Below are 20,164 nucleotides of genomic sequence, written 5' to 3'. Positions count from 1 at the left end.
CAGTTTTTCGTACTTCTTCATATGTTTCATATTTGGTGTGCTATTTTCATGTAGACGTAAAGAGTGTATTGCTTAATCGTTTAACGCATTTAAGTGTACCATGAGAGACCTTTAGACATATAGAGCACTGACACGTTATCAAACGAATCTTATATTACTATAAAAATTGTCTAATGTTTCCTGCTTTATTCTCTCAGAGATGCTTAAACGGGAGAACTGTCTGCCTCCGCTCTTTCGTTTGAGTATTTTTATCCCTTCCCGCAGACACAAAAAGCAGAGAAAGTTGCTATTTTCAGAAACGAAGACAGTTTTATTATCATGGGAACCGCTGGTTCGATAAAATGCGCCAGGAGTGTGTGTCATACAATATGCCTCACTGGCAGCCCAATAATACTGGTTTAAGCACACACAGAAGTTACAGCAACTGATGACTGGCGATCTTGGCTAGCACCCACCTCGTGAACCCCCTGACAATGAAAGGAGTCGGGTTTTCACTTGGACCAAGGAAGAGAATGGATATATACCGTGACAAACACATAGGCTCATTTTCGACACACAAAATACGATTGCCCGAAACGTCACAGATTCTTTGAAATTTTCAAATGCGTCCGTTATTGCTGCACATGTGAGTTAAAAAACGGTGGGAACTTTGAACATCAAAACGAACACACACAAACACACACACACACACACACACACACACACACACACACACACACACATAAACACACACACACACACACAAAGAGAGAGAGAAGTTAAGAAACAAACACCTCTGTATTTTTAACTGTCAATTATTAATAATACTCTTTAAGGACTCACGTGTTCAGTAACCAATTTTTCCTAAAATTGTAACAAGTTTTTCATTAAATTACTCTCTGTACTGTCTTGTCATTTAATTTTCCTCATAACATTTCACCCCACACATGTATATGTTCACACTCATTCCGTCATTAACTGTCGCCTGACACATGATTTTACAAAAAAGTTTAACTATTCCTTGTCTCTTGTTTTTCGTCAATCACTAACTGCTAACTGACTAACTTAGCTGAAAGTAGCTACCATTCCCCTAGGTGGACACCATTCTCCATTACGGTTGACACTATTCCTGCAGAGTAGAAGAATCTATCTTTCATGATATGTCTATTGATGTCACGAATCTGGGTGTCGTGCGCCAGCGTCCCCTTAACGTTCTGCAGCTACGTAGCTGAGGGAAAAGCTACTACCATTTTAGCGAGATGCAATGCGAGTAAAAATATTTGATCAATAGTATGCGGACAACAATATGAGAACACTCGACTGATAGGAGAATATATGTTTATAAGCAAGATCCTAGCAAATGATGCTTTACCTCTAAGTGGGATAAATCTTCAGTACGATGCAAAAAACACAAGTTCATTTACTTATTGATCTCAGTAACCTCCATCGTAAAGCACCCACGGCTAAACACATAGAACACTGGACAGACAGTTGCAACGTATTGAGGGCATGGAACAAGTACCATTCGTGATTAAATACAATAATGGAACTCGAAATGCCCCTCCCCCCCCCCCCCCCCCCAAAGAAAAATATTACAGGAATGGTTTGTAAGAAATAAGTGATATTCGATTGGCGACTGGGTCTTACAGCGGCCGTGATACTATCAAACATAACAGGCAATATTCGCACATACATCTTGAGCAGCATGGTTTGACACTTCAGAGGTTTCGTACAAAGACGAAATTCTCTACAAATAATTTTTTCCAAATACATACTACTTTGTCATCGAGAATGTTTTCTCAGTAAGTTTTTTGAATTCAAAATCTCTTTCGTTAGTTCACAGCGAATGAACTGTACTCTGTGACGTCTCGCTTTGTCTCGGCTCGATGGTGATGGTTGTACCAGTTTTGCGAGGAAATTGCGTTGTTAATTGTCATTCCGTCGAGAAGGCGACGCTACGTCACGTATTCAGCAACTACACGATGTGTGTGTGGTTTGAGGTTTTCGGGCGCTACACAGCGTGGTCATCAGCGCCCATACACGATGTAATTATAGAGATAACATACCGTTGAGCAATGTTAAGAATGCGTCGTACTTCCGTGTAAACTTATTCCTGTTTACAGTTAAAATGTCACTAAATCACTTCTCACTTTTATGATATCCGAAGTATCAGTCATTTCCAAAAATGCACTTCAAATATCCTATAAATGATGTACGCCACTCCAAGAATTAATGTTGGATTAAAATATAATGTTCTTCATAATCATCTGTCCCTACACTGAACACACTCACCGATTTTTCATTCAGAGTACTGGGTCTGTTAGCATCGGCAATTCTGACTTTGACGATAGCTTCTGACAACACGGCTCAATTCTAAGTTTTCCGTGATTGCGTTTGTCTGTTGCCTACTCAAGTCGAATAATTGAGTTTATGTTGCGATCAGTCTCATTCTGTGTCCTTTGATGTTCGTGACTATTAAGTATCATGAAGGCTAAGTCCCATCACAAATCAGCAATCAACTATCCCGTTATCTGTCCAAACGGTAATCATGATTTACTTCAGTCCAACGTCTGACTTCCAACCGTAAACATGCATACTACTATTGCAACAGTTCAAGAGAGAAGTGAAATTAACATCTCCATTGCCGAATTACATTGTAGTCACACCTAATTTACAGCTTGATGCGGCTACAGCTCTCTCCTAGGATAAATCTTATCTTTGGTCAGCTTATAGTCTGGATTCAAACTTCGTAAATAATAATTTCTTGAATTCTTTCCTTAAAGTTTCTGTTTAGTATCATATAGTATTCATTCATTCAGTCCTTTCTTTATGATAAGTATTAGTACTTACGTAACATTCTTGTTAATCAAATTGACAAGAGTGTAAATTTTTTTGCAGTAGCTGTCATCGCTGTTAAGAAGACTAATTTTACGGTTACTGGAGACGGGCAGTTCTGACCATTCCCAAATCACAAACTCAGAGATCGCCAGATGAGTTCCCAGCAAACGAAACCGAGGTCCCTGAGGTTATCGTCATCTGGCACGTCACAGGATACATGTGTTGCTTACTGAATGCTTCACACGGCAGGAGGATTACGCCCCTAGAGGAACTTGGTTCTAGTGACATCCTCAACTTTCGAAATACGCTATAAATTAGGCTTACTCGCGTTTTCAATCTTTCAACGGTCTGCTATAGTACCAATAACGAAAGGAGCTCAGTGACACAGCACACTTGGCAGCAGTTACTACGGTTGTGACATTATTACGGCACTTATAATAACATTCTCCGCCTATTAAGCATGTCTTCGTAAAATGTAGGACAGAGATAATTACTGGCGGAACCCCACATTATCTCTGATGCACAACCATAACATAATGTTGTCACAATGCTGGGAATGAGATTCATGCTGCCTGTAAAAGGCGAAGAGTTTCAGTTGTTTTATCACTAGTAAATTTAAACTGCTATGTTATTTTTATACTTCCTACCTCTATTAAAACATATTTCAATTCCTTGCAGTGTACGTGGTGAAACCAAAGAGTCAGTGCAAACCATACATGTCAGATTGTCCCAGGAACTAGGAACATTGCCAGTCCGTTGCCTCAGCTTGAATCGTCTGCGAGGGAGTGGAGACTAAATGGCTGACCTGCTGACTGAAGACATCTGCTGTTTCCAGAGGAGCCAAGAAACTGCAAGAGCGTCAGATCTTTCTGATTACTTTACGACATGCTGTATATCTCATTACTGTAAAGATTATTGTTAAAACATCACATTTGTATTCTTTTCATCTTTGTGTTGTTTCGGTAATAGTTGTATGCTGACGCAATATAAGTGCAGTTTCATAGCGCCAACTGTTATATTTAAAAAGCACAAGATATTTCTCTATCTACAGGTTCACGTAAATACTTAAAATCATAGGCTTATTATTAATAACATCAAATGCATTTCATCCATTATTCACTCTGACCTTCTATAATGCCAATATCCAGTTCCAAACTTAACATACTGCCACGAGGACACCGGCGGCCGCAGCAAAGACTTACGACTGACGCCACGGCTTCGCTTTACCTGGCCTGGGAAAGTAGTGAAACATTTGTAATCTAGAGGAAATGGTGTCATATCTCACGGTTCTACATGGACTTATTGCAAGCTATTATGCAAAGAAAACTTTAAAAAAATCACGCCAAGATGCGGGTTCAAATTATCGATGTAGTAAAAGTGACCGTGTAACGTCTCAATTACTAGATCTTCTCGATTGAAGCTTAAGCGCAAGTGCGTGCTCAAAGTAATGACTCCGAAGTCTTATATGTGAAAACTTATAAAGCTTTTTAAATCCAAGAAAAAAAGCATGATGCAAATGGAATGCTACAAAATAGTGTTATATCAAAAAACAGAAAGATATATCTAGGCAGGTAAAAAAATCGTTATCAGTTGGGTTAAGGAAACCATACATTATAATTTATTCTGTTCAGTACTAAAATTAAATGTAAATCCCAAATGGCCAATAATCACATAATTTGCTTGATAGCGGTAGCCAACAGCAAACACGATGAAGAAAAATTGCTGCACGTTTCGGTCGGCATTTCATTGCTCAACCCAGTTCAATACAAAAGTGTATCTACTTAACCTTAGGCGACTCACTGGTTAACAGAAATGCTATTCAGAAAGTGAGGCTCTGGTAATGCTGTTACTGCATGCAGCGAGGCTAAGAGCAAGTAGCACTAATTCTGCGCTGAGGTGGAGGTCTCCCATTAGCTCAGTGAGATGAGAAAATGCTGTGGGAATCGGAGACTCAGACTCAATGATGTTCATGTTCAGTTTGCGCCAAACATTCTTTTTCAGTTAAAGCATCAAACAGTATCCAGTTGACACCTCCAATTGGGGTTGTTGTGTTTTTCTTTCTGTCTTTACTTAAACATTAAGACATAACATAAACTTCTTACATGTAAGACGTCTGCTTTGCTCTGTCCATGAGATAATTAAAAACATTTTAAATTAATAGTGCACACAATAACATCGTCGGTATCCAATGAGGTCCAAAAAAAGCAATACGTAGGGGACACTAAATTGCACATTATGTTACACATTATAATTCCATTCTAGACATCCATCGCCCAGGCGTGTCTTCACAGTGCTGGAACGTAGACACACAAACAAATTTCATTTTTGGGAAAGGTATTCAACTACCTTGTATTTGCAAAGACTTCGCATCTAGCTGGATCATACGTTGCTGGACCCTTCACAACACGTCTGCATCAACTTTTGTTAAGTTTGCCTCCCCCCTCCAGTCACACACTCATACACCAAATTAGACTCCAGTGGAGTCCAGAACATCGAAAATCCATGACCGATTCATTTCCCTGGTAGTGCTTGTATTCCAAAGTGTGGCAGTGTATCTTCGATCCGAAAGCTAATGTGTAAGTGAACACAAAGAGAAACCTTTAAAATGCATCGTGGAATGTATTGCAAAGGAACTAACGACGCAAGGCACATGAAAATTGTCCAGTAATAGGTAAGGAATCAACAGCACTTCTTTGACCATTCTAGCCTGTAGATTTATGTTGCTGCATCACGAACACAAGCCATGTGCGGGCGTGGTATTTGGAGAATTTTCTATATTTCATGCAGCAATGGCCGGAAGGTAGTAGTTAAGGAACCGAATGTCATATCGGATGGCTTTCGCGGGTGACGTTGATATTTAGCAAGCTGCTCTACGACGCATGTATACGACGTAGCACTTGGGAGGGAATGCAAGGGACGACGAGCACTGTATACAAGTGTGATGAAATCAGGGCAGCACAGGGAACTGACCTGCTGTGAATAACCGATACCTTGTAGATTGAAGCGCATCTAATGAACTGTGTGTAGGGACCAAAGAGGGCTGAGGGAACCTAAAGTTGTAAAAATCAAAGAGCACTCCACTTGTCTCCTCCAGAGGAAATACGTCAGGGATCTAGCCCGCAGGTTCAAGTGGGGGGTAGTTGTGCCGCCACTATGTCCATGTTTAGAATCCGAGTGAATAACAATGGTTTAAATTGCACGCCAACGTCGATGACAATCTGGCGATGAATTTCGGCGGCCAACCGACCCGCTGAAACCAATACCATACTCCGCTGCACGGACACGCAGTAGATGTGACGGGGAGGTTTCGCACCTTGGAGCTGCACCGGCGCGAGGAACGAGATAGCTTCCACCCTCCGCTCTCTGGGTGATATCGTACGGCGGACTGCAAGCTGCCATTCGCTGGGGCGGGTCGGGGGCACCAACTAGCGACCTCCCGGGTGAAGAGCAATCTGCGGTCTCTCAAGAAAATGCCCTGGCTGCCAAGGCTTACTACGATGATGACGGCCAGTTATTTTCCCTCCTTCGCTGTACGTGGGGTCCACAAGTTGTGCTTGAGGGAGCAGCCAGACACGTCCCAGGCTACCTATGCAGCCGAAACATGCGGTGACCCCTTAGCCGTGACTTGAGCAAGAGCGCTACGTCTGAACCGCTGGATGGCCGGATGCCGATGCAGCAGGTTCCACCGTTGGTATTGGTGCTGATCTACACATGGACGCCACGTGGCTCCATCACTGGGATCAGTGAGAGGCCTGCTGTTTAACTTCGATCCAATGAAGTCAACGAGACAATTTCAGGTATTTCTCTGCATTCTTATGCGTAAGTCACTCCTCTCTACCAAACCGTACCTCTGTGTCGTTCCGACAACCCCTGAGCGCTACAGGACGGTTGTGAAATGTCATGTTAACATGCAGGTTGTTTTCCAATCAATAATGATTGTTGTGAGTTGAAAATAACTTCACAAGTGAAGCTAGATTCGTCAGTCCATCCCACGTTACTTTTAAAATGGCCAATATCTTTCACTTGGTGCTGCATCCATTCAAATAACTACTCTCTTCCATTTCGGTCATCTGGCCATTGGTGCTGAATTAGTTTGTTATGATACAGAAACAGGTCATTGTGCATCACTTCAAAAACCAGTTTTTCACATATCTGGAACTGCTTCTGGTGATTTAGCAGAATGGTTTCAAGAATTGCGTTATGTGTAGGGGTAGGTTTTGTCCTTGGACGACCACTGTGCATTACTTGTATACGACGTTTACCCGTTTCCCAGAAGGCTGTGCTTCAGGTGACTATAGCCATTCTCATCAACATGGCGTCTTCTGTGACACTATGTAGCATACGCTCGTGCAACACCAGCCTTTTGATCGGAAAGTCTCAGCATCAAAAACATATTAAGATATTTATCTATTGTGCGTTTCATCGGGAAGCTGTCCTACATAAACTTGACAGGAATAGCCATGGTTGTCCACTCAGCAGTCAGTAGACACATACACCCAGGTTAATGGATCCCACTATCATGCCATAGGCCACTATCATTTTATTGGTCATTGTCCTGTGTTGAAATGATGCACAACTTACAAACTACGAGAGCTAGGGAACGGGAAGCCAAAAAATGTAAAAGAAACCTGACGTGGATTTGATCAACGGCTCTATGGGCGTGTAGGTTTGATGTTTCATCGGACTACTCAGTGACCTGCTAGACCCGGCACGGTTATGTGGGATGACACAGTCCTCTTTATATTCCAATGCCCTACAAGATGTGACATTGTTGATATCTAGTCGTTTTTACCCGTTATGTGTTTTCTAAACGCACTCAATCTTATTTAGAGAGATAAATATTTGATTGGAATCTGGTGAAAGATTTGCTTGCTGGCATTTATTTGTCTCCCTGTATATTGATTAAGAAAGTTAGCCAACAAGAGTATGTAGTAACCATTACTGAAATTACAATCGACTACAAAACAAGAGTGTTGTTCAGTGGGAGTTTTTGTTGTTTACGTTACGGTATGAAGGAGCTCTCCAAGCCTCTTTAGGTCTCAGAATGAGTCGTTTTAACTGATTCCTTTACCACGCAGGCTCAGACCACTATTTTCTTTTCTCCGACGTTCTATTCAGCGCCTTCTTAACAGTTATGTGATGTAGCAATCTAATCTTCGGCATTATTCTGTTGCACCTCATTTTAAAGATTAGTGTCACTTGCTTGTCTAAACAGTTTATTGTCCATGTTTCACTTCCATACACGGCTACACTCCGAACATTTATAGTCGATGTTAACATATTTCTCCCTTTCGAAGACAATTGTCTTGCCATTGCCAGTCTACATTTTATATCCCTCTAACTCGGCCACCATCTTATTATAGACGTCTGCATTTTTGTATCTTCTCCATTCGTCAAAATGAATACAGTATCGGACCTTAGTGTATCCCAGCGTATACAATCTTCAAAAAACTTACAGAAATACAGGCGGAAGACATCTTTGACAACCCTTAATATTTCTACAGAAGTACTCCTGCCACTTTCAAGAGAAAACTGCAAATAGTAAGCGCTATGGAAACGAATTTAATATTTTAGTTTTCGCTGAAAGTCCGTAAAGATAACAAGCACACTCTCAGCACTGCCGCCAACACAAATATGGCCGCCGTCATGTGACTGAATCCGCTGGTTCCACGTGTGACCGATTCGTAGTATTAAATAATTCTCGTACGAAATCACGCGTATTCCTATTGTCTTTATGAAATGTACACCACTGCCCATTAAAATTGCTACACTAGGAAGATGACGTGCTACAGACGTGTAATTTAACCGACATGAAGAAGATGCTGTGATATGCAAATGATTAGCTTTTCAGAGCATTCACACAAGGTTGGCGCCGGTGGCGAAACCTACAACGTGCTGACATGACGAAAGTTTCCAACCGATTGCTCATACACAATCTGCAGTTGACCGGCGTTGCCTGGTGAAACGTTGTTGTGATGCCTCGTGTAAGGAGGAGAAATGCGTACCATCACGTTTCCGACTTTCATAAAGGTCGGATTGTACCTTATTGCGATTGCGATTTATCATATTGCGTCACTGCTATGAATTACTTACTCCCTTCTTTGTACATCTCTTTCAAGTACCTCATCCTCATCGCTTTCCATTTAGAGAGATGTTCAACGTAACTTTTGTGGTGTTTCGATAACTTCATCTTCAATTAACACGAATTTACTTTCTTTGGCTGTACACAGGTAAATACTGCCTACAGCATCGATTACCCCTGGAGGAAAGATAAATTCATTATAACTACTGCTTTCAGCTTCATCAGTCTCTGACCGGAGCCCGTTTTTGCTATCTTCCTTTTTACAAGGTGCTAAAAATCAGCGGTCCCCCTATATATGTCTTGGATTTCTTCGTCCTCCTCTAACAATTACTGTCAGAATCGTCCATGTAGCTTTCCTCCTCCTGTGTATCACTACTTGTTAGTTGAACACCATCGATTTCAGCGACACTACAGTCAGTTGCTTGCGTGTTTTGGTCGCCAGTTGGACACTCAACCAGATTATCATCACTTTCGGAATCACTAGCATCATAGGGAACATCCTTTTCTACTGACAACTGATCACAATCGGAATGGGTTTCGTACTTCAGTTCGTGGATCAGGGGCAGTTTCATCTCCGAAAGTTGCCCCCTTTGGGACATAATGCAGTAATTGTTGTTTCCATTCGTAGAATAGGATTATCTCGTCAAAATATATTTGTGTATGCATCATTGTGCAATACATTTTTCCTATTGAGGGTAGCTCCCCTTCCCAGTCACTACGTCTCATATTCTGCTCAACCCTCCCATATTTCAACTCATCATACATGTAAAAAAGTTCCCCAAAATACGCAATTTCTGTCTTAATTTTCTCCGTTTCGGGATTGCCGTTAGACCCTGACATTTTTATTAAATAGTTGTCTTGCCTCACAAGTACACTTACGCAATCAAACAGAGACAGTCTCATTGTCAGAATCGGTCTTTGTTGTGCTACCTTGCAGCTTGTTGTCATGGACAATTGTTACCAAGTTCTGGTATTTGTGCACGTTTGCACACAGAACTTTTCCCAGAAAAGGTTTACATAAGTCCTGTCAAGGCAGCCATATGTGACCATACCTGCCGATTCCACCTTTGTCCGATTCGTACTACTCGTACAAAATAATTCTCGTACGAAATCGAAAGGAATAGTACTGTCTCTACGAAACGTAGTTGAAAAAGAAAACAGTTAAGAACGTACATCTTTCCCTACGTCTTTCTTTCTACTACTTTTGTTTAAATAATTACATTTTCGATGAAGATATTATTGTTTGTTGATTGCTGATAATTGAAAGTCCATCTGAAGCCGTCCCGACGAAAGCGAACGCCCTTAGGAAGCGGGCAGCGACCACACCTCCTCTGACACCTATGGACACTAGCACAAAAAACTTAACCGTGTCTATGTGGCCATGTTCCGCTACATTTCTCAAGCCACAATATAGCCATTAACTCACCCCCGCTAACTTAAACCTTACACTGTAAAATGTTATGACACTTATTGTTTATAAACCTTCTATGTTCAACAAAACGTATGACCGGAGTAAACTAATGGACGTTACACCGCAAGGCTATTGAACGTGGGCTTCTACCCAAAGCACAATGTGGATGAAGGGGCTCGCTGTGCAGACTCGTTGCGGAACACAGGATTGTGCAATGTCTGACCTACCTGCTAGAAGATCCATCCACACTGCAGTAGTACACCACAGCAGACTCGAAACCTTACCTTAGTTAGGCCCACTGTAAGAAAAACTAGTCCTAAAATTTTATTTTCGGTCGCCACCTCTGATGGAGCAATTTTGAAGTCATTTAGCGTTTTTCCTTTATTTACTTTTAGTGCCGATACTGCCTTTGAATGGCTGAATTTTTTTTTTATTTGAATTTACTTCGCAACAACATGGAAGCAAACTCGGACTGAGCAAGTGGCAGCTATCTTTACTTTTGAAAAACTTGTTACTCTAATTTTGAATTAGCAGGCAAAGCAAATTTAAATTTGTAGCAAAATTAATGTTATTCAACGGAATGTAGTTTATTTTGTTGAACAAAACGACCACATTTAAAGATGGTGTTATCAACCAAAGCAATTTCTTCGCTTGAAATTCCCCCTCTTTCTACTATGAAGCAGTTCATAATAATAATGAATTTACTTATCGTACCGTTTACTCAAATATTATACAACTTCTATTTTTTCGCTTCAAAGTTAGTTCACTGTAACCCCACACACGTTCTGCGATCAAAGAAAGAAGTCTATAGAATTACTGCTTGCCTTGAGTTGCGTGCTGGAGGGCTCATGGTACTGTTGGTACAACAATTTCGGTCGGCTCTTCACGTTCCCAGTGATGGACTTCCTTATTGATAGCCACTTCACAAGCAGCAGCCATCTTTACTCTTCGGAGGGTCGGCCGAATTCCCTTATAAAATTATTCGGATAATCTTGCTTTCCAATTTGCTACATACTCTAGACGACTTTGGAGCATAAAAGCCGCTGCCATCCGAATATTTGGTTGCACTTTTTCACAACTTTAGCGCCAAATAAGCCTCACCTTAGCGGACCTATCGCAGCCCGATACACACGCTGTGAAGGCTCCCACGCAACTGCTTTTCTTTCCATCGTCTTCTCACTTGGCGCTCCTTTCGCCAAAGTCACCTCCACAATTGGTCACGTAAAACCCTTTGTACTTCCCCTCATCTTATTCTATACATTTGTTTATTATGTTAACCATGAAAATTAGCCCTAAGGTGGTTACAGTCATTCGAATTTTTTCATTAAGTGGCAATAACATTTTCCTTATCGTTATTTATCAATTCATTTACATCAAAGAGCTTTGCATACAAACATTCATTTGCTGACTCCCTTTACATCTCTCTGTAAAATCTAATATCGATATTTCAGCGTACCAGTACCCTAAAACAATGTTAAGAGGTATTTCAAAAAAATATGTAATTTTTAACGGTGACATCACACTCAGAAGTTATCGATAGTGAAATAATAATCACCAGGTGTTAAGCAAGAACTCTGTCCAGGCCTCCACAGACGTGATTGTCTCACCAATATGCCACAAATGCAAGGAGAGCAAGCGTCATGCTCCCCACCCAGATGATCCTTTACGGAAACCGAAAGTACACTGACCTTAGATGACTGTCGAAACACTCGTGTCACATTATATGTCCGCAAACTACGACCAATACTCTTATAAATGGTCCCAATGTAGGTCAAAAAGGCCATATAATTTGGTGCTACCTCGGTATTATCACCACTCACCGGGAGCGCACATGGCCAAGAGCGCTATGCAGGTCTGATCTGTCTTTCACTGTAACCAACCTGACGAAGAGTGATTTCGAGATTTATTAGCTCAGCTGAAAAACTCTCATGTCTGTGATGGCATGGGTCCAGTGAATCAAGGTGTGAAGTATCCTTTCTGGTTGAGGCAGATGGTGACAGCTGTCAGCCAACAGATACAAGACAAAGCTAGTACGCTTCCTATCATCAGAATGACCCAACGTACCATCCACCTTCCTCTGACTAACACATCAAGAAAGAGAAGACCGCCATTCTTCTCCATAAACATCATAGGGCGAATAATCGGGTTGAGTGAATTGAAGTGCTCTAAAAAGTTGCTGAAATTTTCACTTCCACGAGGTCAAATTACAAAAATGTCGTCTACATGTCTGAAAAGAAAGGCAGGTTTTCCTTGTTGTTAACCGTCATGGTAGTGAGAAATTTCAGCGATGTTCTAGAGAGCATGAATTCAATCCACCCGAATATTCCGCTCATGATGGAGATGGGAAACGGTGGCTTTGTACCCTTACTTGATGTGTTAGTCACAAGTAAAGTGGGTGGTGCGATGGGTCACGCTGAAGGTAGGCAGCCGACTAGCGTTGACTTGTATCTGTAGGCTGACAGTTGTCACCAAGTCGCTCAAGGTGAAGCGACACTTCTTACCTTGGTTCATAGGGCTATTGTATCCCAGAATCTGAGAGTACGTCAGCTGAGTTAGCGCATCTCGAGGTCACCTTTTGTCAGAATGGTTATAGTGTAAGACATATCAGACGTGCATTGCGTTTTCGGCAAACTATGCATCAGGTGAGTTATGACACCGAGTTAGTACCAAAGTCTACGGCATTTTTGCCTTACGTAGGAAACATTTCTAACAGCATTGGTCGTATTTTGCGGAGATCTGGTGTGAAGTTCGTCACTGGATCGCCATCTTAAACCAGTGTGCTTTTAGGATCTGCAGAGGATGATCATGGTTTGCGTAAGGCGGGTGTCTTCCGTATTCCTTGTAGTTGAAGTCATCTTGTATTGGTAAGTCGATGAGGACAATTGAGGGCCAGCGTACTGAGGATAAGTCGCACACGCTTGCAAGAGGAGAGCAATCCCGCCATTGGAGAATTTTGTTATCCTATGAAGCATAACAGTACGAAGATTCTGGAATGCACTTCCAGCTGTTGTATGTTCTTAAGGAAGCTGTTGAAATTGAAGTATCAAGACACATCATCAATAGGCATGCTGATTTTTGTTTAAATTTTGTATGGAATCCGGCTCTGTCACTTTTCATAAAACAACGTGACAGAGCTTACGCTTCTCACCGTTGGTTTTTAATAATCGCTGTAGATTACTTCTGACGTCGCTAACTTTTGGTTTGTACGAGATAGCCCTAGTGATTACAGTGTCTCTACGCTTTTGTTTGTATGTGTGTGTGTTATCATTATGACGTTTCTGTGAAAGTCAAGGCATTACGTTAAGTTGCTTAGCGCTTACTTGCTGCAGTTTTGGACTGAAAACGGCAGGTTGTGCTCCTTTCGAAATATTGTCGTTTTTCGACGACGTCACCCGGCTGTATTCCAGTAAATCCAGTATGTCCTGTGTTGTGCAAGTGTTTCTAATAGACTTTGTCGTTTTACCTATTAGCTCCTCAGCTGCTTTCGCTATTTCATCTCACAAAGCTACTCTCAATACACAGATCATTGACTGCACATTTTGTATCAACAGTACGACTATCCTCATAGTATAGGGCCTCAATAATAGTTTAAACTGCATTAGTTTTACGTTCATTGTCTGATTCAACATGCACTGTTTCGTTGCTAATCTTATTCTGCCCGTCAGGCATAGAGTAAATACACGAGAACTGAAGTCTATTATTTGCACTACTAGTTTTATTCGTATTACTTTCTACTTCACTGGCATTATTAACTTCCGTGTACTATGGCATGACGTATGTTAAATAACTCACTTAGCTTATAATTGGGTTCACTAATTTCATAAACTGACTGTTCACTGTACCATGCATTCGCTTCTCGTTGTTCATTACAGCTGTTCCCGCCGTCACAAGTGTCAGGTTCTTCACTTATGCTACCGTTCACTTTACTATGATATTTAGTTAAATTCCCGCCCAACACTTTTGTTTCTGGTGAAAAATTTTAGTTTAGCTTCACTACAACTTTATATTTCGCACAATTGGTTTCATTTGGAGAAATCTCATCAGGCGCAGTATCATATTTTTATTCAGTCTTCTGTCGCTTCATTTGAAAGGTGCAGGTCAGATCCGCTGTCTACGGCGTTTCCATTTTAATCGACTGCGCCATTCTCATCAGGAGCGACATATTCTACATTTTGATTCTTTTTATTTACCATTAAATCATCTTTTTTACTCTCACCATTCATAGTTGTCCCAACATGATCATGCATTCATTTGTGGCTACTTCCGAACTTCCCTGAAATCACTGGTAAGGGAATTAAGTATTTCTGATTCCTCTTTAGTTTCTCTTCCCTCCGGGAAATGTTTTTGCCCTTGTAAATGTATATAAATCATTGTATTGATATTCTCGTATAGTTTAAAGGTTTTTACCGTTCAGATTCTCGATAGTAATTTCAAGCCTCATATTATACAAAGAAAGGAATATAGGGGAGTAACCACACTCAAGTTTGATCCCCTTAACTTCCTCGGTGATACTAAAGATTATATGCTAACTATCTCATTCACTCAGAGTGCGAATCACGTGTGAGGTACCTAACTGCTTTCTCTAGAGCTCGAATGATTTAACCAACATACAGACTTCTAATACTGTCGCAGGTCGCTGATTAGTTGTCCTGAGACTGTTATAAACCATAATCGAGGAGCTGGTGTCACGTATTTAAGTAGTTCGTTCACTTCTTTTACAGAAATGCTATTCGTATTTGCTTTTGCGGGATGGGATAATCTACAAGTCACAAACATTATTCTCTTCGTATTACCAATTCGCAAGTTATTGTCTTCTTTACGAAATTTATCATGCGAGCGAATAAACCGTTTACATGTTATGTATTCTGAAACAGTTTTAGACTCATTATTAGTGCACAGAAATAAGATTTAAATGACCGCACGAGGCCACATGTCCGTGTCCCATGACTAACCCCTAAACTTCCTTAACATTTTACTGAATTGTGCGTGAAAATGAAATATAATTGTCCGCATCCAACAGCACGTCATTGTATCATGACTGCACATTTGATCTGTTTAGACGGGGCCATTACTTCGCTTGAGTGCCCGAAGAGCGTTGTTTGTCTTTCCGTTTAGCTTTTGTTTTCAGTTACGCTTGTAATTATGAACTTCTAATGAAGGTGGCGATAGCTTAGATTTAAAGAAACATATTGCAGAATGTTGGGTGAGTATAATGCACCTTTCCAAAAGTGTTGGTGGAAGAAAAGTGGTGGTTAAGGGCACAGCCTTCGAATGCATCAGCCAATCACATTGAGAGACCGCATTTTCTTGCCATATTTACCGCAAGAGGTCACTTTCTACTACTGGTACATCACACCACTAATTATGTCTTATGCATAAAGCTGCAGCCTCCATTGCTCCCAGGAAAGACTCTTGGAAGCAAGTATGATGTTGGTATGATATCACAAGCTGTGGGATGTTTCTAGTCTTGGATTTCCCATTTGACCTCGGGCAGTCGGTCCGTATATTCTTCTTGCACGGTAACGCAAGCCCCCACACTGCCATTCGGACTAAGCCTGATCTACGACAATTCAGTTGAGAAACACTGCAACATGCTCCGTTCAGCCAGAACCTTTCTCTGCGTGGTTTTCACTTCTTTGGTGACCTGAAGATAGACATGTGTGGACGTCTGTTGCTGCTGGTCAAGGAGGTGCAGTTGCCAATGCGCTTGTGAATCCGTCAGCGGCCGACCACATTTTACGAAACAGGAACTGTTCATCTGCTGTCACAAAGGTATAAACATCGTAATAAGTGTGGTGACTCCTTTTGACTGGAACCATTCCAAGGTCATGTTTAAACAACATGTACACAAGACACAGTTCAATAAGTGACATAAAAGTACAACTACCCTAAGTATTTACAGCTCATTACAGATTATGCCACAATATGGCAACTGGTTAATAATGCATATGTTCACACACTATTCTACTGATACATACACTTGTACATAGTACACATGTGCTTCGTACTAAATTTAAAATGTCGAGTTGCATGGACTTTCATCTACAAAACGTGGAAACTATATTCATACATACATCATTATGTGGACACCAACATTCAAAAACGTTTTATAAGTTGCTCATTAAGTAGTGGGGTGTTTATAGCCTTTAATTTTGGTTATCAAGGATATACTAGCAAGGAAGCACCAACTTTTTGAACATTACCTATTTCAAATGGACCAGTATATAATGTTTGCCAGTTTTTGTCCTTTCTATCCACGAGAGAGGATTTTGTGTGATTACTGATAAGGTCTCTGCCTCCTACATTTAATCTTTGCATCTCGATACTTCTTTGTATTCTCCAGTGACAGCGGGTCTGTCAACCTACTATGTGACTTGCAACGTGTTTGGTGAGTGGAGGGCAGGATGTGGCTGTCGGGTAGTAAGCTCAGCAGAATGTCTCTTTCATTTAAAATTTTTAACAGAGATTAAGTTAACCTGTCAATATATGTGATTCCTGGCTTCTGGAGCCAGCGACATTGCAACAATGGAATAGTTCTCGGTGGTGTGCAATCAGACATCGAAAAAGACTGCTCTCAAATAGAACTCTGTATGAATAAAGTGGCCTTCTCCAATTGACACAATCCTTATAGCAACAATGCATATTTGGCAGGTAGAAACACCTCTAACACCATAGATCAAGAAAGTTTTCTGTACTGCAACTATCTAAACAATGTATTCTAATTTTCCAATGTACTTTAAAAGAAAAACACAATCCATGAAACTCCCATATTTGATGAACGATGCACTTCAAGCTGTAAATCTAGTCTGCAGTGACTCAAAAATTCACCAACTGTCACACACCGCTACACTCACAAGAACACGCAATACAAGACAAAATCAATTGATAACTAACAGAAATATCCACTGATCGAAAACATGACTAACAAACATTGTTTGTTTACACATAGTAAATCTATCATGTCGCCAGAAACAAAAATTGATGGTGACGTAACATCACTGTGTAGCTTTTATCTACAGAGAACATTTAAATCCTAACCTCAGATTTGTTGGATTAGGATCGCCATTGTCTAAATATTTGCCTATCAAGCATGACAAGTGAAAATCTGGTCTTATTAGTCTCAGCAAATCTGGTGTTATTGTGAAACATACATCGCTCAAGTATGAGGGGGTCCCATTAACTTTTTCAAGGTGCGTTCCGATACTTCAATTAAGTGTTCCTTCTCATACGTGAGCGATGTATGTTTCATAATAACAGCGGAAATGGAAAAATTAATAAGACAATATTTTCATTTGTCAGGTCCATTATGCAGGTAGTTAGAGAATGCCGACGTAAGTGTGCTTGGTTCCTAGGTTCCTAGATTCAGAAATTCTGAAGGTGCTACTGGAGCCCATCGACCCAAATATGTCGCACGACAGGGAAAGATACAAATAGAAGAAGCGTAAACCACAACAAGCCATTCTACGAGCATGCGAATGATTTAGGAATGCGTTCCATTTCCGAGAGGTTTCCGCTGGGAGAAGAAAATTTAGATCTGGATGTAGCATGCAAGGTTGCTCCAGTCATAAATTTGTAACATAACACATCTGTTACGTCTTCCTGTATTTCACTTTTTTACATATTGCACGTGGCAGTTGCATAAAATGCCTAGAAAGAACAATAAGTGATCAAAATATCCAAGGGTCTACAGTGTCCAACGGGAAAAATATTTTGGCGATCATACACATCGCCATCATCTGGTGAACTGACGGACTGAGCTCCTGTGAACGTGCCGGTACGGAGATCCGTACGCTATGGCTGCTCAGGGCAGCTGGGTTAGGTCGTGGCGGTGGCCGATTTAAATTCCCTCCGCCCATGGCGCAATCCCTCCGCCGTCCGCGCCCCCCGCCACGGTCACGCGGTGGAACAGATTGCGACGGCGTCTGAGATGACGTCGGTGTGATGGCTCTGTCCGCCGTGGTCGTCACAACTACACGTTTGCTCGATTTACTCTTGATTAACCCAATCGTTGTTTCCCAAGCATTGCTAAGATTATAGCCATAATCACGGTTTATGAGGTCATCATTGGCGCGAATTTCGATGGCCGGTCTAACAACGCTGTCCCAGTATCTCCACGTCTGTACCAGAAAACTCGTGCATTCATACTCCATACCGTGATTTTCCGACAAACAATGTTTAGCGACCGCCGACTTGCTCGGATATACCAGTCGAGTGTGCCTCTGGTGTTCACGGCATCGATCCTCGACGGTACGCATCGTCTGACCATTATACGACTTGCCACATTGACACGGAATCTAGTACACGCCGGCCTTCCTCAAACCAAGGTCATCTTTGGCGCTCCCCACCAGTGCACGAGTTTTATTCCGAGGACAAAACACAGTTCCGGTGTTTCTTCAAAATGCGGGTGATTTTCCCCGAAAGTGCGCCTATATATGGAATAAACGCAGTGCCTACCTCCTCCCTCATGATTTCTTCCATCTCCACTGGTTTTGCTGTAGTGGTTGGGCGGAGAGCACGTTGAATCTGCCACTCTGAGTACCCACTTTTTCGAAATACAGTTCTCAGATGTTCCAATTCCCAGGGTAGACTCTCTGCGTCAGAGATAGTGCGCGCCCTATGTACTAGAGTTTTAAGCACCCCATTCCTCTGTGAAGGGTGGTGGCGGCTGTCTGCGTGCAAATAAAGATCAGTGTGCGTTGTCTTCCGAAACACTCCATGACCCAGGGTGCCGTTAGCCCTTCGCTTGACCAAGACGTCAAGGAAAGGTAATATACCCTCCGTTTCAGTCTCCGTAGTGAATTTGATGTTGGGGTGTATGGAGTTTAGATGTGTAAGGAAGCCTGGGAGTTTATCCATACCATTTGTCGTCCACGTAAGGGAAAAACCAAGTAGTTTTCCATTCGGATGACGACAGGGCTTCCTCCTCGACGTTCTCCATGTACAAATTCGCTACCACCGGTGACAGTGGGCTACCCATGGCTACTCCCTCCGTTTGTTCGTAGTATTCTTCTTTAAAAGGAAAATACGTGGAAGTCAAGACATGCCTAAAATGTTCAGTGGCCTTCTCGTCAAACTTCTGAGTTTTGACGTCGTTTCCTTGTTTACGAGGGTACCCTGCGAGAGTCACTAGAACTGATTAAATCTAAAAGAATCTGTGAAAGCTAAGGAATTTAACGGTTCCACACCTGTATAGATCTACTGGGTGTGATGTAAAGATGTTAAACATTAAAATATGAAGATAGGGATACTGATTTGGAAGAACAGGAAGAACCTGAAGCTGAAGGTGATTGTCCAATCAGTACACGACGTTCATCTCTAGGGCAGCAGCAACAGTCCAGTCAAAGTGAGTACGACCTATCTACATGCAAACCGCCGAAATCCAGTGTACTGAAAGATACTGACGACAGCCGACTACAAAACACTGATGAAGACTGTGGCAGTCTTGGCTTCAATTCCTGTAGCATACTAGTGAGACACTGTAAGGGCATTAAAAGTAAATCAAATTACCGATTAATTGTAAATTGAGCGTCTAGTGAAAGGCAGCAGGAGATCAATTGAAAGAAAACAGTACAAGCTCTGATTGAGCATGTGGTATCACGATTAGATAGAGGGAGGTCGTGTGGATCTACTGTTCACTGTTGGCATCTGCAGATCTGGGCACTAGAAGCGTATAAAATGGATGACTTTTACAATTTCAAAGCTTCGAATTCCTTTATCGACAGTCTTAAAGCTAATATCGCATGTTACTATATTTGTCACACAGAAATAGAAACAAGCCCTTAATAGTATACGTCAGATGACACAACAGTATGTGGATGAAGTGAACGTGTTTATGAGAGAGCAGAGTCTGGAGA

The 20,164-nt window shown here is 41.5% G+C and overlaps 2 protein-coding genes across 11 annotated transcripts in view; both read left to right on the top strand.

The window, feature by feature from the left end:
- The window catches only part of LOC126457692 (uncharacterized), a 92,795-nt gene extending 88,968 nt beyond the window's left edge, over positions 1–3,827 (top strand). The window contains exon 4 of the transcript XR_007585505.1: positions 3,623–3,827. The gene's annotated coding sequence lies outside the window, so the exon portion shown is untranslated. The remainder of the gene's footprint in view (positions 1–3,622) is intronic.
- LOC126457690 (uncharacterized) overlaps positions 1–20,164 on the top strand; it is a 358,927-nt gene that overhangs the window by 44,399 nt on the left and 294,364 nt on the right. The window contains exon 3 of one of the 10 annotated variants that reach the window (XM_050094202.1): positions 3,496–3,602. The exons of 8 other annotated variants lie outside the window; for them this stretch is intronic. In XM_050094202.1, coding sequence (XP_049950159.1) covers positions 3,496–3,557 — 62 coding nt within the window. In that variant the 3' untranslated portion in view covers positions 3,558–3,602. Of the gene's footprint in view, positions 1–3,495; positions 3,603–20,164 lie in introns of those variants that run through there. One more of the 10 variants, XM_050094216.1, reaches the window with a different exon arrangement.

This window comes from Schistocerca serialis, chromosome 2, assembly GCF_023864345.2.
Source record: "Schistocerca serialis cubense isolate TAMUIC-IGC-003099 chromosome 2, iqSchSeri2.2, whole genome shotgun sequence".
Taxonomy (NCBI): domain Eukaryota; kingdom Metazoa; phylum Arthropoda; class Insecta; order Orthoptera; family Acrididae; genus Schistocerca; species Schistocerca serialis.
The sequence above is the reverse complement of the archived record's forward strand: the minus strand, read 5'-3'. Positions and strand labels throughout refer to the sequence as shown.